General features: G+C 40.7%; 2 protein-coding genes and 1 pseudogene across 2 annotated transcripts; all 3 read right to left on the bottom strand.

Moving 5' to 3' along the window:
• Positions 1 to 9,857: 9,857 nt before the first annotated feature.
• Positions 9,858 to 10,355, bottom strand: LOC125314578. Its single transcript, XM_048277153.1, has one exon. The coding sequence runs from the start codon at positions 10,353 to 10,355 to the stop codon at positions 9,858 to 9,860; it is 498 nt and encodes a 165-aa protein (XP_048133110.1).
• Positions 10,356 to 13,117: 2,762 nt separating this feature from the next.
• Positions 13,118 to 16,904, bottom strand: LOC125314577 (annotated as a pseudogene).
• Positions 16,905 to 19,564: 2,660 nt separating this feature from the next.
• LOC115732714 (F-box/kelch-repeat protein At3g06240-like) lies at positions 19,565 to 20,665 on the bottom strand. The gene has a single exon (XM_030663397.2). The coding sequence runs from the start codon at positions 20,663 to 20,665 to the stop codon at positions 19,565 to 19,567; it is 1,101 nt and encodes a 366-aa protein (XP_030519257.2).
• Positions 20,666 to 21,059: the final 394 nt, after the last annotated feature.

The following is a 21,059-nucleotide window of genomic DNA, read 5'->3' as shown; positions in this document are numbered from 1 at the left end:
CGAGCTCATTCAACTAAGAGATCTGCTTCTTCGCTGTGTAATCGGTCTTTTCCTGAGCAGGCTTAAACAAGGAACTCTTCTAGTCAGAACCCCAGAATAAAAAAAAACGGTTTAGGACTCGACCAACAAGCGTGCTCACCACAAAGCAGGCAGGATCAACAGACAAATTCCAAGACATCCTATCATACACGGAAAGACAGGAGATAGAATAATGATTTGGTATGTTCAGTGGAACCAAAACTGATCAAACCAATCCACCTTTCCTTATTGATTCTTAGCACACTCGTCGCACTACTTACTGAGTAAATCTTGTCTATAGCAACACTCCATGCTACGCACACTCCACCTTGAGGCTTGTCACAGAAAGGGGCATTAAGAATTAAAAGACCGAGCAGAAATCCTAAGACCTTAAAATCGCACGAAAAATTAGCAATTGGTCACTGCGACAGAAGGGTTCGCCGGAGCAGAGGAGACGACGATCTCACAATATCTGTTATGAAAAAGAAGCCCGGAAAGACGACGACGACGACAACAACAAAATGAAAAAAAAAAACATCAGTGAAACGTGCGTGTTGGTGACAGGTCCTGTCGGTCGTTACCTGTGACAGAGTGATGCCAAAGCTCGTTGCCTCGCCGCTGGATCTAATTGTAACCGTTACAGAGTGCTATGGAGAAGGAGGCGGCGGAGGAGGAGGAGGAGGAGGTAGGGTTTTTTCAGAAAGGAGCTTCTATATCAGGAGTCCCACGCCACTCTCCACACGAGATCTTTTAATCCGGATTACATCCTTGCTTGAGCCGGTTTTGGACAGCAACCAAACACCCATAAAAAGGTAATACGGCCACTGGTCGACAACAATTCTGTTTATAAGAACGATTTTTAAGCAGAAACAATTTTCTCTAATTCTATTATCGAAAACAAAGAATTTTATTTCTTTTTCTTCTTATTTCTATTTTAAATATGTTTCAAATAATCAGATTTTGTTTTTTTTTTTCTTGTTTCTGTTGCAAATATGTTCCATGGCCATTGATCTGTTCTTGAATAGAAAAATTAACCGAAGTTACAAATAGATTTATGTTCTTTTTCCGCTCCCGAGAGCAAAAAATTAGGAATTAAAGAAATAGAAGCATTCCCAAATGGACGCTTATCATGTCCTATCTTTTGTCCTAATCCCCTAACACAACCTCAGAAGAAATTTGCTATGGAGACACCGACATTATTTGTTTATCATGTCACCCATGTTTGGCATAAATTCTATCTCGGGATCAAAATCAAAGTCTAGGTTCACCCGATTTGAGATTTTCGTTAGAACGAGAGCACTAGTTTTACAGTTAACAGTTTGATTTGTTAAGGTCTATGTCATCAGATCATTGTACTTTTCCTACTATGAATGGAATCACTCCATGTAAAGATGATTTTAAAAGGGATGGAGGATGGCTCAACGAAGTATCGTTCTGCCTATCATTTTCGCCAGTCAGATACCAAAACAATGTGCTGGACTTATAAGTTAGATTGATGTGATCTCAACTGGTTGGGCATATGTGTACCCTTTTTCCTTTCTTCTTCTTCTTCTTCTTCTTCTTGATTGCATTCCCTTGAGAATGTTGTGTTAATGCTAGCAAACAGATTGGAAAATCTCATTTTGAGTAACGACATAGATCGGGACTCGCAATTGGAAAAAGGTTGTCGGTTGGTTCTCTCATTTTCGTGGAATACATACGCATGTACGTAAGATCGCCAATTTTAAGGTTAGAAGCCACATTGTGCTCCTCTTCTTGAATCATATGTTAACTACTCGATCAATTACTTCATCAGAATGCTTTAGATGTTGTTGCATATGTTGGGATATATGTAACATGCATAGGCAAATAAAACATAAACGCAGCGGAAGTAAATAAAAACCTATACACGTATCTCCGGAGGCATAGTTCGTGCGTTTCAATCGAAAATCATATTAAACGAAAGAGGGTCAACGAGTTACCTCTTGAAGCGTGCTTGAAACAAAAAAGGTTCAGACGTTCTATCCGAGCCCCACAAGTGTTGAGCCTCTAGTTCGGACACACCACCAATCGTAACGTCAAACAGAAGAACGAATTCGCGAGAATCACCACTTGAATTGTGCTAGCAATATTGTGGAATCAATTCTCACAACTCTCAAAAATTTCTGGTCTTTCGTTCAATGCAAGAATAAAAGTGCAAAGAGAAATTTCTAGTTTTTCTCATGCCTTTTACGCACACCAGCGCACACTTTCTCTTCATTCTCATTAATGGGCGCCGCACGATGAGTGTTTTGCCGATCGTGTCACACGAGCACACGATCAGCAAAACCTGTTGTCCACGTTTGTGTCATGCACACGTTGCAGATCGTGCGAATAAGGCACACGATCTGTTCATGGGCAAAACAACACACGGTTAGCAACTTTTGCTGATCGTGTGCTTGCACTATTATTACCATTTTTTTTTAAATTAAGAAATAAAACGCATGGTCAGCACTTGTTGTGCTAACCATGTACGTTGCACGCACATCAATATGTACGTGCAACATAAATTATATATAAATATATATAACAATTATATATATACATATAATTTAATAAAAACATAATAGTGCGATTAAATGTGTGCATTTCGGATACATCAATATGTGTCCACTATAAGAGTGCGTGTGCATCATATGCACGTACGTCCATGACCAAAAATAAGAATCAAATAAAATCTCATCTAATTTAATTGTTCGACTAATTCGGTGTACGTAATTGCAAACATATTTGCAATATTGTCTTTCCATTCAACGTCGTCATTTATTGGTTAAGGTGTGTGACATCCCTAGGTTCATCACCGAGCTGGCAGTAAGACATGCACTAACACGTTAGTACTTCCAAGAGAATTGATTGTCCCGATCAATCTCTAGGTCCTACAAGTCATGAGTGACATCTAGCAATATATCATGACTACCCAGGCAGTGTGAATCCTTTAAGAACATAATGAACCTATCAGCTTTGACTACAGTGTAATTCAATCCCTCTGTCTTACTATATCCCGATCGAACAAAGACCATGGAATATTTGTCAAGTCACCAATTCGATCATATGCACAAATCTAATCGACATGCATTCATACGAGACATGAACATTTCATTCTCGGTTATAACCCCGGCCGAGGATTTCAATGCATTGTCATAATTAAATTGCATAGGATATCATACCTTGCATGTGACAAGGAGACAGATTCTATTTTGCGCACACGTGTGACTTCATATGTGCATGAACTGTGACCATCAAGTACAGAGACGGATCGACGAACCGTCAATATGCGTCCTTGTGAACCATAGCCATCCAACACACAAGTCAACACTGTGCCTCAGGTCTAAGGATTATTTACACAAGATCAAAGCATGAACAATTAGACATTGACCATGCTAAAAGCTTCCATGTCGCTAATCATTCAACGCGTGTCACGTTCAGTGAACTTGTCTAGTACAAGCACCTGTGTTTTAACTCGGGCATCGCAATACCCAATGACTTGTGACTCGTCATTCCTTTAAGTATCAAATACTTAATTATGAAGTCAAGAACACACCGATCTCAACATGATCATTGATATCCATTCAATGATCCATTGATCGGGAACATTTTAAAGATTCAGTTTAACCGTGAATCCGTCACATATATTCTTAACGTCTCAAGAATAGGTCCAGTCACAACCGATCTTATGGAATTTATTCATATAAGTAAATAATTGGACAAATGAATAAATATGTCTTTGCCATTAATTAAATAAGAAATTGAAAATACAACTGAAATCCCTACCATGTAACTATTACATAGTCACTTTAGGGCATATCTCTAACAACATATCCTATAATAATCTTGGGTTGGGCGGGATTAGAGACAGTAGAATCAAATTCAAATATGACTTGCGAACCAGAAAGATACATGACTATAAGAACTCTTCGAGGAATTATGTTTACTAAACATAATGCGCTAAACCGGCAAACGTAATGCTTGTACCTTTATTTGCTCATCGCCAACATAGGGCAAAACAAGAGTTTCCATATAGATAGCGGACTCAACATTATGATCCTTGTCAATGGGGTAATTATTGTAAGTACCATCCTCCGGATTGAACAAAATCGTCTCCGACACATCGATCCGGAAAACAAATTTTCCACTCCGGGTGTAGGCTGCCGGGATAGTATAAAGTTGACAAGTAAGTAAACCGTCGATCGGGACGCTGAACGATCTTGTCCAAGATGCCCTTTTCCCACATTCGTTCATGATCCAAGCCTCGAAACTAGTTCTGAAAGTGACATAAAAAATGAATAGGCGTCCCCCGTGAACAGTCCCATTTAGATAAACTGCGACTCCATCCATCTTGGGAACACCTTTGCTAGGAACCCTTCTCCAGGAACCGGATCGAAGCGACAAGATCTACGATGTACACTCCTTAGAGCCATCATTTGCTTTAAGGAAAGCTCCATGTACTATTTTATAGTCATCGGTTGCGGAGTTGTAACCGAACACACAGAAAAACTCGTGTTCCGCAACTAAATCGGAAGCTGGCGGCTTCCTGGACTCCCCGGTGGTTGGTTTATACACGAGAAATCCATCACCGATAGCCAAACTCACCAAGCCATGGCACGACCCCGCGAGCCGTTCATCCCTTCCCAAGTCATGATACTCTACCACCGCATGATCATTGACCTCATCGTTGTCGAGTGCTTCATGGCCTATGGTTTGGAGCTGGTTGCTTTTGACAATTTTCTGGCTCGGGGCTATGTTCTCCAAGATGAGTCTTTGCGGGTGTGTCGCGACCTAAAAATTCTAAAAATTTATAGGCTAATGGATTATCAAGTTAATTATTTAACTAACCTAACTCGGACTCTCCTAAGTCCATACCAAATCGCAACTTGAGGTTCAATTGATTAACATGCAATGTATTTTAATTTTGGAGCTGCCACTAATCTTTTATGGTTGATTGATTAGAAACCAAAATAAAATAGTGGGAGAACTATTTTATTCCTACGAACCCGAGATTAAGAGTTCAGGAACTTGATTATGCCGGATTACTCTAACGCCCTTTCGGTACCATTTTATTTCATGAAAATCATTTGAGAAAGCAACATTAATTGATTTTGACCTAAGTCACTAACAAAGGTTATCATACGGGTGCGCAATCAATTAATGAACATCCAGAAATCAATATAATCAAGGGAGCATGCGCCACACAAGATAGTTCTTTTAGTTTTGATTTTTTTTTTATGAATGCATGAAAACTATACTATATGCAATGCAATGTTATGAATTAAATGCAAGACTAAACAAGATGACATGCAAATTAAATTAATATGCAAGTGAGACCGTGGTTTAATTAAATTAACTACGTGACATGTAAATTAATTAAAACCTAGACATGCAATTCTAATACGCAATATAAGCTAAAATGCAACCTAATATGACATGGCAAGAAATAATGACGTGGCAAAGATGACATGGCATGGATGACATGGCATGTATGACGTGGCATGGATGACGTGGCAAGGATGAATGATTTTTTTTATATTTTCGGATGAATTAATTTCCTAAAATAGAACTATGCCAAAACAATATTTATCTTGCATATTTTAGAGTTCAAATTGACCTAAACCCTAATATATTAAGATAGATTATTTTAGGCATAAAATTCTATTTAAACATGCAATTTCCATTCTAGTATGCAATCTAACCTAAATAAAAAAATTAGATATGCAATATCTACATGATGTTGTTTTTTAAAAGATGCAATTTTCAGATACGCAAAGTGAATGAATGCAATTTTTTTAGAATTTTTGAGATCACATCATGCGACGGGTATATTCTAAAAAAATATGACAATCAAGCAATTTAAATCAAATGAGGAAAGTGAATATGCCAATCAATGTCAAACAAGAAAGTGGATATATCAATCAAGTTTTGGAATATTTCGCGAATATTTGAGTCAATCTTTAATTCGTAATCCTATGATTAACGATTGAACCAAAATCCTTGCCTAATCAAGTATTCCATCAATAATCCTAAAGATGGACATTCTCGATCATATGACAAGTTGCGGATTAGGAAAGGAAATTTTCCTAATCAACCTGTATTTTGAAAAGATATCCACTTTGATGTGATGTGATATGATAGATATATTCAAATATTCAAGCTAAGCAAGATAATATTTTCGGATATAAGAAAATATACCTTTTGAATATAGGTTTCCTAATTTAAATTTGCGTAACTTGACGGTCATGATCGCACTCCACAGACCGAAACGGTGAGGCTTACACGTAAAGATCACGAACAACTTGTGGGTTGATGACCGGTTCGGGTGGTTCTTGATCGAGAATTGCTTGCGGTGGAGACTCAGTGATCATGGACGCACAAGAGCAATTGGACTCAGGCTCGCAGCAACAACGTTAGGATCTGTTAGTGTTTAAAGATAAAAACAGAGGACTGAAGAAGTGTTTTTGGTACTGAAGAAGAAAAGGAAGATACGTATGTGCAGCCAACAAGGAAATCTACTTCTATTTGATTTCTCAATCTCAAATTTAAAGTCTAAACAAACTGAAAGTGAGAGAATCATGGATCAAAATCTCAACAACATATCTAACTACTTCCTAAAGACTAGGACAACATGATTTTATTAACTGAAACAAACTAAAGAAAAAAGAAACGTATTCAAAGAACACGTGCAGCACTGAAGCAATTTTATAACACTCCTCCTTGCTTCAGGTGCTGCAAATCCCGAGCTTCTCCCTTAGATCTTCAAATTTGCTTACAGGCAATGGCTTCGTGAAAATATCTGCCAACTGATTTTCTGACTTGCAATAAACAAGTGCAATTTCGCCTTCTTTCTGCACTTCCCTTAGAAAGAAAAACTTGATTTTGAAATGCTTAGTCTTCCCATGAAAGACTGGATTGTGAGAAATTGCAATTGCTGCCTGATTATCAACAAGAATTTATGTGTTGTTCCACTGCTTCAAGTGCAAATCACATAAAATTTTTCTTAGCCAAATTGCCTGATTAACTGCTGCTGTGGCTGCTATGAACTCAGCTTCTGCTGTGGACTGTGCTACAACTTCCTGCTTCTTAGAGCACCATGAGAAAATTCCTGAACCAAGACTACAACAATAACCAGAGGTACTTTTCATATCATCCACAGAACCTCCCCAATCACTGTCAGAAAATCCCAACAGCTTGAAATCTTGGCTTTTCCTAAACTTCACACCAAATTCAATTGTTCCTTTAATGTATCTCACCACTCTTTTTTGCTGCTCTTAAGTGCATTTCAGTAGCACAATGCATAAAACGAGATAAGAGACTTACAGAAAATAAAATGTCTGGTCTTGACGTTGTGAGGTACATTAGACAACCAATTAGACTTCGAAAGTAACCCTCTTCAACTCTGTCAGTCCCATCCTCTTTGCTCAAGCTCTCCTTTTGATTCATTGGAGTGGCCATTGCCTTGCAATCCTCCATATGAAACTTCTTGAGAATTTCCTTGGCATACTTCTTTTGACAGATGAAAACTTCATCTTCCAACTGCTTAATCTCCATTCCCAGAAAGTATGTCATTAGTCCAAGGTCTATCATTTCAAATATCTGCATCATTTCTCTTTTGAACTCTTCAACAAGCTTGGTATTACCACCTGTGATTAAGAGATCATCAACATAAAGAGAGACTATGAGCAGATCATCTCCCTTATGTTTCACATAAAGAGTAGCCTCCGACATGCTTTTTTCGAATCCGAGGCTTGAGAGATGCTCATCTATCTTGCTATACCATGCTCTAGGTGCTTGTTTCAAGCCGTATAGAGCCTTCTTGAGCAAGTAGACCTTCTCCTCTTCACCTTTTTCCACGAATCCCTCGGGCTGTTCAACATAGATCTCATCCTGCAAAATACCATTCAAGAATGCAGATTTTACATCTAGTTGAAACACCTTCCAACCCTTTTGAGCTGCAATTGCTAACAAGAGTCTTATGGTGTCCAATCTAGCCACAGGTGCAAAGGTGTCTGAATAATCAACACCAAAAATCTGTGCATACCCCTTAACTACAAGTCTAGCCTTGTACTTGTTGATGGAACCATCTGCATTTAACTTGGTTCTGAACACCCACTTTACTCCAATAACCTTTCTATCCTTCGGTTTGTCAACAAGCTCCCAAGTCTTGTTTTTTCTTATCATTGACAACTCCTCTTCCATTGCCTTCTTCCAGTTCTGGTCTTTAATAGCTTCTTCATACCCTGCAGGTTCACAAATGGCCACATTGCATCTCTGATAGATGTCAGAGAGCAGTCTTATTCCATGAATTGGTGGATCATCTTCCAACTCTTCTTGCCACAGTTCTGTTGCTTGCTCTTCTATTGTTTGGCAGGGAAGACTTGATTTCTGCTTACTCGTGGATGCTTCTTGTGTCTGTTTCCAGTTCCACTTCTCATCTTCATTAAAGAACACATCTCTACTGACAATTATCTTCCCCGTTTGAGGTTGATACACCTTGTAGGCCTTGGAGGAAGAACTGTAACCCACGAAGATGCCTGATTCTGACTTCTTGTCAAGTTTATCACGCTTGACCTGTGGAACGTGAGAGAAACACATACAACCGAACACTCTAAGGAAATTGAGTGAAGGTTTATAGCCATACCATGCCTCGAATGGAGTTTTGTCCTCTAATGCCTTGGTAGGCAATCTGTTCTGCAAGAAAACCGCAGTACTTGCTGCCTCAGCCCAGAAATTCTTTGGCAGCTCCTTTTCATGAAGCATGCATCGAGTCATTTCCATTATGTATCTGTTTCTCCGCTCACTGACTCCATTCTGCTGTGGAGTGTAGGGAGCGGTGTGTTGGTGCTCGATGCCTGATTCTTCACAGAACATGCAGAATTGCTCTGAAGTAGACTCCCTTCCATTGTCAGACCTAATGCATTGAATGTTGCTACCACTCTGCTTCTCCACCATTTTCTTGAACTTCCAGAACGTGCCAGCCACTTCTGATTTATTCTTCATGAAAAAAATCCAACACATTCTACTGAAATCATCTATGAAAATAACGTAGTACCGACTACCTGCGAGTGATTGAGTTCTTTGAGGACCAACAACATCTGTGTGGATTAGTTGCAACTTGTGAGAGGCTCTCCAAGTTGACTTAGGAAATGGATTTCTATTTTGTGTACCGAATTGACAGGCATGACAATTCGGTAAATGGTCTGCAAAGACTGGTAAACCATTTGACAGCTCCTTTTTCTTCATCAGCAACATTCTTGAAAGGTGACAATGGCCTAGTCTCTTGTGCCAGGTCTCAGTCACATTCTCCTCCGTGGAATAAGCAGCTTGTACCTCCTTGGTTGGTTCAAATGAGAAGCTCTTGCATCTCATTTTTTCTTTGACGATTTCATTTCCATTTGCATCTTGAATGAGGCAAAGTTTATCTTCAAAGAACACCTTGAATCCTTTTTCAATGAGCTGACCAACACTCAACAAATTTTGGTCGATATCAGGTACAAAGAGAACATCTGAAATTGACTTTGTACCTGAATTTGTTGAGATAGCAATGGTTCCCTTTCCCTTCACCGGAATATAGTCACCATTTCCTATTCTGACCTTTGTGATTGTCGTGGGCTTCAATTCTTTGAAAAGACTTCGATCGTGAGTCATGTGGTTTGTGCAACCACTATCTATCAGCCAACTCACATTTGATTCTCTGGTTGAGAAGCAAGTGGCTACAAACAGTTTATCTTCCTCTTCTTGGTCTGCAACTTGAGCATCTTCTTCCTGCACCTGATTTTTATTCCTGCATATCACTGCCTCGTGTCCGAGCTGATTGCATTTTTCAGGCATCGTTACAAGGATTTTTTTTCAACAATCCTTGATTCTGGCAGAGAAGAGCCGAGTAGTCTGACTCGGCTTGCAATGCTAAGCAACCTGTCAGAATACTCTTTGATGGATTCAGTCTTTTTCATCTTCTGCAACTCAAAGTCACGTACCAGATTCAGCACTTGCATCCCTCGGATCCTTTCATCTCCTTCGTATTTAGTCTTGAGATAATCCCATATCTCCTTTGCTGACTTCAGAGACATGATACAAGTGAAGATGTTGGATGAGACTGCAGCAAACAAGCAGGCCTTTGCCTTTGATTTCTTCGTCTTCTTCTCCTTCTGTGCTTTGATCTGCGCCATGGTGGGATTGTGAGGAAGAGCAGGAATTTCATAATCTTCTTCCACTGCTTCCCAAAGATCCAAAGCATCCAAGTATGTCTCCATGCGTACTGCCCAAATCTGGTAGTTGTCTCTGTCAAACACCGGCGGAGCAATTGATGAGAAACTGGCTTCGGCTTCCATGATGCGTCAAACTCACACACACAGATCCCTTAAGAAGAGAGCTCTGATACCAATTTGTTAGTGTTTAAAGATAAAAACAGAGGATTGAAGAAGTGTTTTTGGTACTGAAGAAGAAAAGGAAGATACGTATGTGCAACCAACAAGGAAATCTGCTTCTATTTGATTTCTCAATCTCAAATTTAAAGTCTAAACAAACTGAAAGTGAGAGAATCATGGATCAAAATCTCAACAACATATCTAACTACTTCCTAAAGACTAGGACAACATGATTTTATTAACTGAAACAAACTAAAGAAAAAAGAAACGTATTCAAAGAACACGTGCAGCACTGAAGCAATTTTATAACAGGATCAACAACGGCTCAGTAGGGTGCTAATCATGATTGGACGCTCCCAATTTGTATGAAGTGCACGCATGATCCCTTTGGGAGGTAAAGGGAGGCTGAGAGATGGACGCCAATTGTCAATTGCAATTGTATTCATGTGAAGAGAAAATAAATAATAATCTAACATTAAGGGATAGTGGGGGTCAGATCAAGACGATCATGGTGGACTACCCTTTTGTCCTTCTGTACGTATTTTCTTCCTTTCTCAGTCCTTTGCTTCTTGTTTTTGACTTTCGTTTTGTATGGGAAACCCAAATCGAAATTCTGTTCTTTTTATTTCTTTGACCACCGCTTGGACTCCGATCTTCAATTCCAAATAGGTTGATCTAATCAACTGCGGAAAACTCTTGGCAAGGACATATTCGGTGTAGAGTTCGATTCCTGCAACACAACAAGAAAGAGCAAACGACCAAGTACGAATCCACATAAAAGCACAAGGAGAATAGGTACGCCAGGGCTGATCCGTGAATACTAAAAGTGTCTGACAAGGTCGTCCCGAGTTGATGCGAAAGCAAAGGCACGGTTGGTTTGATTGGGAAGTGCTCATTCCACGGTGCAGAGACCACGTCAAGGACGATCGTTCATCGGGGCAGTCGCTCGAGTTGGTCGTCACTTGGTGGCTGGCAACCTACAAATAGAGAGAACCTAGATATCAAGAAATTGAAACATAAGAAGCTTGACCTCATTTTGAGTTCGCTGGAAGATGCTTGGAGACCACCGAAGTTTGACGTTGAAGTTTGCAAGGCCGCTCGATACATGAGTGGAAGCTCAGAGGGGTAGCCTTGGTGCTTCCTTCATGTGCACTACTCTTCTTTGGCCATGTATCAGAATTCGTGTGGCCCTCTATGCTCTGGCCATCTGTGACAAATTAGTTGGCCTCTCAAACTTCTGCCGTATATTCAATGAAAGTGTCCCCCGAATGGAAACCCTACATGTGTATTTATAATGGTGAGCTAGGATTTACGTGTAATTTTCATTATTTGCAAAATTGTCCCTCAACTTGTGATAATCGCAATTTGATCCGGAGACAAAATATTCATCCTTGATGCCTTTTTTTTTTCAATTAATGGACATTTCTAATTAAAAGGATTTTCCCAAATTAAACAGTAAATGGGCTGATTTAAGCTCAAAATTATGCCAATAGCCTTGTTAATTTTCGGCACACACTCCTTCTTGATTGTCAAAAAATCCAAACTAAGCCTAGTCCAGTCCTCTGTCAAATTGAGCTCAATTGCTTTGCCTCTGGCCTAAATGCAATGATATGCATGACCGACAAAAAGTAAATATGCAGTGCATGAGAAATTAATTTTTTATGAGAACTATGATAAATCTCATTTTATACTTAAATGAATGATTTACTAAAAATCAAAATTTAGGTGTCAACAGCTGCCCCTCTTTGAGTGAAGGCTCGTAGAGGTTTCGCTCAAAGATAAAATTGGAACCTAAATTTTGCAAATGCCAATCATAGTAATTTTTGGTGGGAATGAGTCCCATTTTTTATGTGAAATAAATGATGCATGAATTGCAAGACTGTAAATATCGGAACTAGAAAAATTCCTAGACTCCTCAGTGGTCGGGTTATATAGGAGAAATCCGCGGCGGACAGCTAGACACACCAAGCCATCGTAAGACCCCACGAGATCAGGCTCCCAGCTAGGATCGTCCATTCTTGGCTCACGATGCTTTACCCCTGCGCTACCTTAATCGCCACCAATGCCACCATCAAGCAGTTCGTAGTCTATGGTCTCAAGGGAGCTGCTCTTGACGATTCTCTGAGTTATATCCCCTGCCTTTAGCCTTTGCAAATGCAACTTGGCAAAGCCCCGGTCAGAAATTAGACACCGCCACCGCTTATTGACGCATTTGAATCGCATCAAAGACTTGATCGGTAGCCTCGAGAGTATCTCGACGACGATATCCTCAGTGAAACTTTCAGCCAAGGTTCGGCTTGTTTCAGCAGATAGACTCTTCATCGCGCAGGTCTTGAGTGAAAGATCTCTATGTTTGCTTTTCGATCTTCTGCTGAGCAAAGGCTTATATAACAAGTCAAGTATAGTACCAAGTCAAGAAGCCTGCTCAAGACGAGGATTGACCAAGTCTTCGGCCACGCGGGGAGGAAAATGGAAACAGGAGATGGTAGCGGTAGGTGGAAACAGCACCCTATCCTTGTTCAACAAGCTTTTCAAAAGGTCAAAAATCAGTTTTTCTACACTTCCCGAAATCGAACGGGGCCTATATTTTATAGCAAGTGCGTTCTTTCGTGGTTGGAGCAGCAGTACATTCACATAAGGTGGTATGCTGAATATGTAAAGGTGAGGCCCATTGGGCGTGATTACAACAGCAATTTACACGATTTGCATCACCTTAGCAAAGATAATTACAAACTAGTAAGTGTGATGTGAATTATTTCGTCCTGAAAGAGCAAGTTCCGTAGATACTTCCTCAATGGGCATAATCCAAGATCCGGCTTCCCTAATGGATCCATGAACCACCAAAGAAAGGATGTCACAATAAAGCAGCCGGCCATAAGGTACGGTGTCAATCCGAGGCCGATGCACTTGGCCAGCACTATGTACATTGCCGATGCAAACGCTAATACCATCCCAAGTATCGCGATGAAGGTGAACACCATGGCAGCCTCTATAAACCGGGCTCGCTTGTAGTAGCCCCCGCCAGAAGTCCCTTATTGGAGATACACGGTGGCGACCGAGCAGCAAAATGCCATAGTATCGAAACTCACAAATGCCTTGAAAGCTAGGTTTGAGGTGAGACTGGCCATCCCCTTGTCCGGTCCGTCGTTGTGGTAGCCGCCAGGCATTGTGAAGGCTGCTGCAAAAGTGACTGAGGCTATGAGCATCGCCACAAGGAGGTGGATCTCCAGCATGTTGCCCTTTTCGTGAGAAGAGGTCTCTTTGTGGCCGAAGTTCTCGGTCTGCACTATTTCATCGAGCCCTCAATTAAGCATCTTCTTGACATTCGTGTTGACCCAGGCTCGCATGTCTTGTACGCCGTAGAGCTCTTTCAACATGAAATAAACATTTGCAGCTGCAAAACCACTCTACATACAAGGAACAGTAATGACGATCGAATTTCTGTCGCTATGTTGTTAGCATAGACATCCTTAATACAAATTCAAATCATTAGATGCTGGTGGTCGATCAGCTGCAGAAATCCTCAACTAACATACGAGAAGCTGGTGTGGTCTATATAAGCTAATCCTAGACTGAAACAGGACTCCTTTGCCTCATGGCCTAGCTTCTTGTTAAGTGACAACAGGAGAGAGATACCGAATGGAAGATAACATACCTCTTGATATTTCCTATAAATGCGGAGGGCTGTCAAGTCCTTCTTGTTCATGGCTTTTATGTCGACTTGGCTGTCCCGAGCAAGGATCGCTATGATGCTGTACTTTTTGTATGTGGCAGCCAGATGTAAAGGTGTGCTCCCATCTTCGTCCACTTCTTTCACTAGGCCCACAAGCTTCGGGATCCCAAAATGAACCGAACGGCCTTCTCTTGCCCTCCTAAAACAGCGGCATGGAGAGCAGTTCTTCCCTTGTTGTCTAGCAATTTGCAAGTGCAGGGACGAACTTTTAGGATCTCTTCCATGGTGGAAGTGCAGCCTCTAAATGCCGCAATATGGAGGGCCAATTCCTCCCCCCCCCCCACTTGCGTGGGATGTAAGCTGCTGAACTGTCATACTTTAAGACCAATTGAACTGCATTGACATTGCCGAAGTGAGCAGCATAATGGAGAGGAGTCCAGCCGAGGGCATCTCCTTCTCGTATCATGTCCGATCTTTTCAGTACAATCTTCTTCATAGTGCTTGATAAAATGACAAAAGCTTAAAAACTTCTGTAGCCACTTAGTTGAGCTTTTCTTGTTAAATCTTGTTTTAAACTATTCAACCTGCTAGATCTAACTAGAATTTTAAGCAAACAGGCTCTTCCACAGTTTGGGATATCTTTTGCAGCAGACAAGTTGGGAAGGAACTGGGGAACAGACTCTTTTCCATTGCCAAGATCTAGACTCTGCATCTCTCCACTAACCTTCACTAAAATTAAGACACAAGTCAATTAGCTAAGCCTCCATTTAGAGTTAATTAGCCGACAATGTACCGTTATTGCAGCTAACGCAAATCTGAAGCAAATGAAAAGGCCAGACAGTGAAGTTGCAAACTTCCAAAATGACCGGAGTATTTTCTCCTACTAAACAAACATCTGGACCAATCTTGTAGATATGGCAAGAATTCTAGACAAGCAAGCATGGCTGCAGCTTGCGTTGCTACTATATAAGCATGACGATAGTGCTAGGTCAGCTTCTCTGCTAGTTAGGCTAATCAAGTCTAGGATTTCAAGGGACAGCCTTGCTTCCTGTTCTATGTATATAAACTTCGCATCCTACATGAACTGTGCTTCAGAAATCCTAAGACGAATTGTAGAATACATCTCATCATCAATTAACTGTCAAACACATTTCACTTGTCAGTCACCACTAATTTAGGAACTTACTCGTCCAAGTGATTCATAGCACATTATGCAATGTATGCTCAAGTGAAGATTTTCACTGGCTTGTTTTTACACAACTACCCTGATCAGACAATCACAACCTACAACTTTGAATTTATCAAATTAGCAATAGGATTGACATGTCCCTTGAGCCAGCACAGTTCTTCCAAAGCAAGTGAAGAAAAGACGCACAGAATACAAAATAGCGAGATCAATAGAAAAACTAAAAGCTTGTAACTGGCTGAGTTGTAAGACATGAAGTACCATTGAGCTGACAATACAGAGCAGCGTGCAGAGCAGTCATCCCATTGGTGCCTCCGTGATCTCGCTGCGCCCCGTCACGGTGGCGATATAAAAGGGCGATTTGCCAGCGCAATTCGCACAGTCCAAGAGCCCAGTGTCGGTCTCCACGAGCGACTTCACTGCCAAGCAATGCCTCCTTATGCCCAAATGCAACACCTTGTCGCCCTCCGAATTGACCATCCCGAGCAATTTCTGGAGACCCCCGTCATGCCCAACCTGGCGTGGTCAACGATGAAGTCAAACAGGTCGGAGCAACCCACTCTGGCTGCGACCTGAAGCAGGGTCTCTTGCTTCGAGTACTTGTAAGAGAGGATTAAGACGGTTGGTGGATTGCAATGTCGTATGACAAAATGTTGATGGCTTGAAAGGTTCTCAAACTAATTAGTTCTGTCACCCGAGGAATGAGCCAAGGCTATGTGGACCAGGACAAAAGCCAGGAACGAAAATTCATTTCTATGTTGGTACTTATTGCTGTCAAAGACAAAATGAGGCCCGACAAAACAAGGATATAATCTGGGTTAAAATATTTCGTGCGAAGAGTGGGAAAAAGGTGGATAAGATTTGTCATATGCCGGTATAAAAACTACTTTTTGAAAAGCCATAGCTACTCCTTCTCCTTCTTCTCCGATGCTCTCTTGTTAACTCGCCATCAAATCTAGCATTGGCGTCACTCCATCATAGGTAACAAAGACCCCGTCACCAGCGCTACACACACGTTTTATGGATGGATCTTTTTTTTTTCAACTTACATAGACTTCTTTTTCCTTGCAGAGTTTGTCGGATGATCGTCTCTAGCAGTATCTCGGTGCTCTGGCCAACTCCTCTGTCGCAAGTAACAGCAATTAAACCAATTCCACCGGTTCTTTCTAATTGTTTGTATGATTTTGAGGTCTTGAGAATTCTCGCTTCTCGACTTTTATTTCTCGATGAGCCTGTTTTCTAACAAACCGCAAAGGTGGGGTGTGCGCAAGAGTAGGTTCTTGATACTTTGGACTGCTCCTAGAAACAAGTTTTTACAGCAAGTTATGCATAGAATTGCTAAGAACCAAAGGACCAAAGGTGGCTTGGTCTCATTTGTTTTGGTTTTGTTTGAACGTACCAAAGGATTCTTTTTCCTCCGGACATTTCGTATGTGCTAGGATGTCTGTAAAAGAGATAGAATGAGGTCTTGGAATTACTCTGTTGATGTTGTCTGCTTTTTATGCGGTGTTGCTGCTGAATTGAAGGATCATACCGTCATTGGATGTTCATTTTCGAGGAACATTCTTCAACTCTGAAACATTCATGCCGTTTGGATCCTTTGCTTTTTCGAGGATCACATGGATTTTCATTCTTCACTGACTGTTACAGCCATTGGTGCTTATGTGCCACTGGGGGCAATCTTGTCAGTTGTTATTGCGCTCATGAGAACTTGTAAGCAGGCTTAGTCCACCTCTTCTGTGAATGTGGAGGAAAAAAAATACTAATCAGAAAATTAATAGGATAATTGATTACAAACTTGAGTTTATTTGACAAGGATTTTAACTGGTAAACTTTCTCGCTAACGCGAAAATAATCATGTTGGATAAATAAATTGTTTGAAAATAATGCCAAAATTTTGTATGCTCTATGAGGAGACATGCCAGTTATTCATTTTCTTTTTCAATTAGCTCCAGTATTTTATTATTATTATTTTGGTAAAAAAGAAAGCATAGTGTTGATAATTTTCCTATTATGTCGCCCGCTAATTAGTTCTTGGCTAATGTCTTTTTTTTTCCCCCTCGTTAGAGATTTATCACGATAATAGCTAGTGGTGTCAATGGGCCGGGTCTCGGCCCAGCCCGAGCCGGCTCGAAACCGAATAGTGCCAAGCTCGACCCGGCCCGAACCCTCTTTGGATCGGGCCAGGGTCGTTTTTTTCCTTCTTTTTCTTTTTTGAATCAAAATCACTTTTCATATCCGTCGAATGAAAGAATATAAAAAATAAAAATGAAAATAAGATAAATTAAAAAGAAAACATGGGTGAAAAAAAAAAGCTGGAACTAGGCCGGACCGACCCGGCCCAAAAGGCCCAAAAATTAGGATGAATTTTCGGGCCGAGCCGGGTCAAGCCGGGCAGGCGCGGGCTTTTTTGACACCCCTAATAACAGCGAACAAGTTTTTAGCGTACTGATATTAGAGAAGATGAACCTACAGATTTTGCTGGTGTATGATGTATATGATTTTGGGGTATGCTACCACCGAAAGACACAACCATAAGCATACAATAAAGGATCGCACATTTGTAGAAGCCAAGCTTGTTTCGATCATCCTGGCCGCCTCAAGGATAGTCCTCACATTGAGTCAAAGACGAACTTGTAAAGGACGTATAACATGAATGACATGAAAGTTTAAAGTGGTTTTGGGCGGCACAACAAAAAGCATTGCGGTGATACTCATTTGAAAGATAGTTTGAACATATGTTGAAAGTTTTTCTAACTTCTTCTTATCGTTTATGTATGAGTGATAGTGTTTTGTTTTCGAACGAAAAATGTAATTTCTTTGTAGAGAGAACCACATGTATCTTCTTTGAGAAGGAAGTTCTCCCCTCAATATGCTCAACTAGCAATCATAATTAGAAATGGCCCACGCCTAGGAATCCTCGAAGACCTTTCAAAGGATCATGCAACTTTAAGCCATCAACAAGGCGAGACTTATGATGATGAGACAACTAACGGTGCAAGTCAGAACTTACGCCACCATCATCATCAACACAAGATTATTCCGAGCCTTCAAGAAGGAAAAGAGCTACCGACTGCTGGATTAGTTGAGATTGCAGGCACTTTTGGCTTTTTTTCTTTTTTTAAAGCTAGTGAGAGGATGGAAATTGCTAATCACATTGAACATGCTAAAGATTTGGACAATGATAGGAGAAAAATCAAAGATGAGCTTCTTTAAAGTTGAAACTATGCAGAAAAATTATGAGGGATCATGAGAACGTTCATCTTGTTTCTAAAATTTGAAAGGGATGGATAGGATGGAAATTGTGGAGATGGTTCTCCAAGAGATAGAGATGAGAATGAGTCGTCATTATAGGCTACGATATAGAGGCTTGCATATATTTGCTTCGAACGACTTGCCTATAAACATCTCCGGATTTCACAAAACAACAGTGTTCAATGTTATTCAATGCCATAAAACTACAAAAGGACTACACAAGAGACCTAATATATGTATAGACACCATTAACCAAACTAAAATACCATCATAGAAGTTACAAGGAGACAAAACATAGACAAAAGTCGTTCTAAGCAAAGATTAGAATGATAACTCATTCTTATCTCCCACCACTTAGAGAAGCATTTTTGTAAATTTCTTCCTATCATCTAGTTCAATCCAAAAGGGAGCTGAATGATCTTAAGATTCTTCACAGGTTTTCAACATAATGTTATTCTATCCACAATTCTTAGAGACGTTTAAAGAAACTCATCATTGTTTATTTTATCATCATTGTCCAAACTTTTAGCATGTCCAATGCAACTAACAATCATTTAAATCATCTCACTAGCTTTTTCAAGAAAAGAGCCAAAAGTGCCTAGAATCAAAACTAATCTATCAGCGCATTTATCACTTGCTTTAGCCCTTTTTTCCCTTCTTGAAGGCCTGAATGATTGTGTCTAGAAGAAGATGGTGGTGGTAAGTTTGGACTTGCACAAATAGTTGCCTTAACATGATGATTCTTACCTTGTTAATGGTCTAAAGCCGCATGAGCTTCTAAAGGGTCTTCATTGAGATTCCGTTTGGCGTGTTCCTTTCATTATATGATTGGCAGTCGATCATATCGAGGTAAGGGCTTTCCTCTAAAAGAAGCAATTCCCTCTACAAAGAGACTATATTTACTGTTGGATAAAGAAACAAGTAATAAAGAGGAAAATGAGCAGTGACACACACCTTGCAATATTTTTGCCAACTATCCTTCGAGTGACTGTCAACACTATGGTTTTCGTAATCCCACCCAATACCACTTTGATCTTTCAAGTTATAAAGCTTGTAACTTCATTGCTCATGGCCAATATATGGGGAAACAAGAGTTTCCATATAAATAGCGGACTCAACATTATCATGCTCTTCAATGGGGTAATTCTTGTAAGTACCATCCTTCGGATTGACCAAAATCATCTCCGACACATCGATCTGGAAAACAATTTTTCCGCTCCGAGTGTAGGCTATTGGGATTACATAAAACTTATGGTCTGGAAAACCGTCGATTGGGATGCTGAATAATCTTGTCCAAGATTCCTTTTTCCCGTATTCGTTCATGACCCAAGCCTCGAAACTTATAGAAGTGAAGTCATAAATGAGTAGGCGTCCCTCATGAATCCCCACACCTTCAAAAAGTACACCTTCGACTTTGGGGATTGGAATTGCCACTTCAAATGTTTCCGTCGCTAAACCAAATGGAATGATCGCTTGCTCTGTCCTATATCCGCTTCCATGATCCATGATCCAATGAACAGCCCCGTTCAGATAAATTCCAACTCCATCCAACAGGGGAACATCTTCGCTTGGAACCCTTCTCCAGGAACCATATCGGAGCGAAAATATCTCCAATACACATTCCTCAGAGCCATCATCTGCCGTAAAGAAAGCTCCATGTACTAGTTTGTAGTCATCAGTTGTGGACATGTAACCGAACCCATGGAAGCACTCGTACGTTGCAACTAAATTAGAAGCTGGCAACTTCCTGGACTCCCTGGTGGTTGGGTTATACACGAGAAATCCACCGTAGACAGCCAAACTCACCAAGCCGTGGCACGACCCCACGAGCCCCTGGGGTTCGTCCCTTCCCAAGTCATGAGACTCTACCACCACATGATCATTGACCTCATCGTCGTCAAGTGCTTCATAGTCTATGATTTGAAGCGGGTTGCTTTTGATGATTTTCTGGCTAGGGGCTACAGTCTCCAAGCTGAGCATTTGTAGGTGCAATTTTGCAAAGCGCTGGTCAGAAATCAGTGATCGCCATCGCTTGCTTACGCACTTGAATCGCATCAAGGACTTGGCAGGTAGCCTTGACAGTATGTCGATGATAATATCCTCTGTAATGTTTTCTGCCACGGCGGAGCTTCGACTTGTTTCGGCAAACTGTTTCTTCATCGAGCTCATTCAACTAAGAGATCTGCTTCTTCGCTGTTTAATCGGTCTTTTCCTGAGCAGGCTTAAACAAGGAACTCTTCTAGTCAGAACCCCAGAATAAAAAAAAAACGGTTTAGGACTCGATCAACAAGCGTGCTCACCACAAAGCAGACAGGATCAACAGACAAATTCCAAGACATCCTATCATACACGGAAAGACAGGAGACAGAATAACGATTTGGTATGTTCAATGGAAACCAAAACTGATCAGACCAATCCACCTTTCCTTATTGATTCTTAGCACACTCGTCGCACTACCTACTGAGTAAATCTTGTCTATAGCAACACTCCATGCTACGCACACTCCACCTTGAGGCTTGTCACAGAAAGGGGCATTAAGAAACAAAAGACCGAG

Source organism: Rhodamnia argentea, chromosome 1 (genome assembly GCF_020921035.1).
Source record: "Rhodamnia argentea isolate NSW1041297 chromosome 1, ASM2092103v1, whole genome shotgun sequence".
NCBI classification, from domain to species: Eukaryota; Viridiplantae; Streptophyta; class Magnoliopsida; order Myrtales; family Myrtaceae; genus Rhodamnia; species Rhodamnia argentea.
Note: the sequence above shows the minus strand (reverse complement) of the source record. Positions and strands in the feature narration are given on the sequence as shown.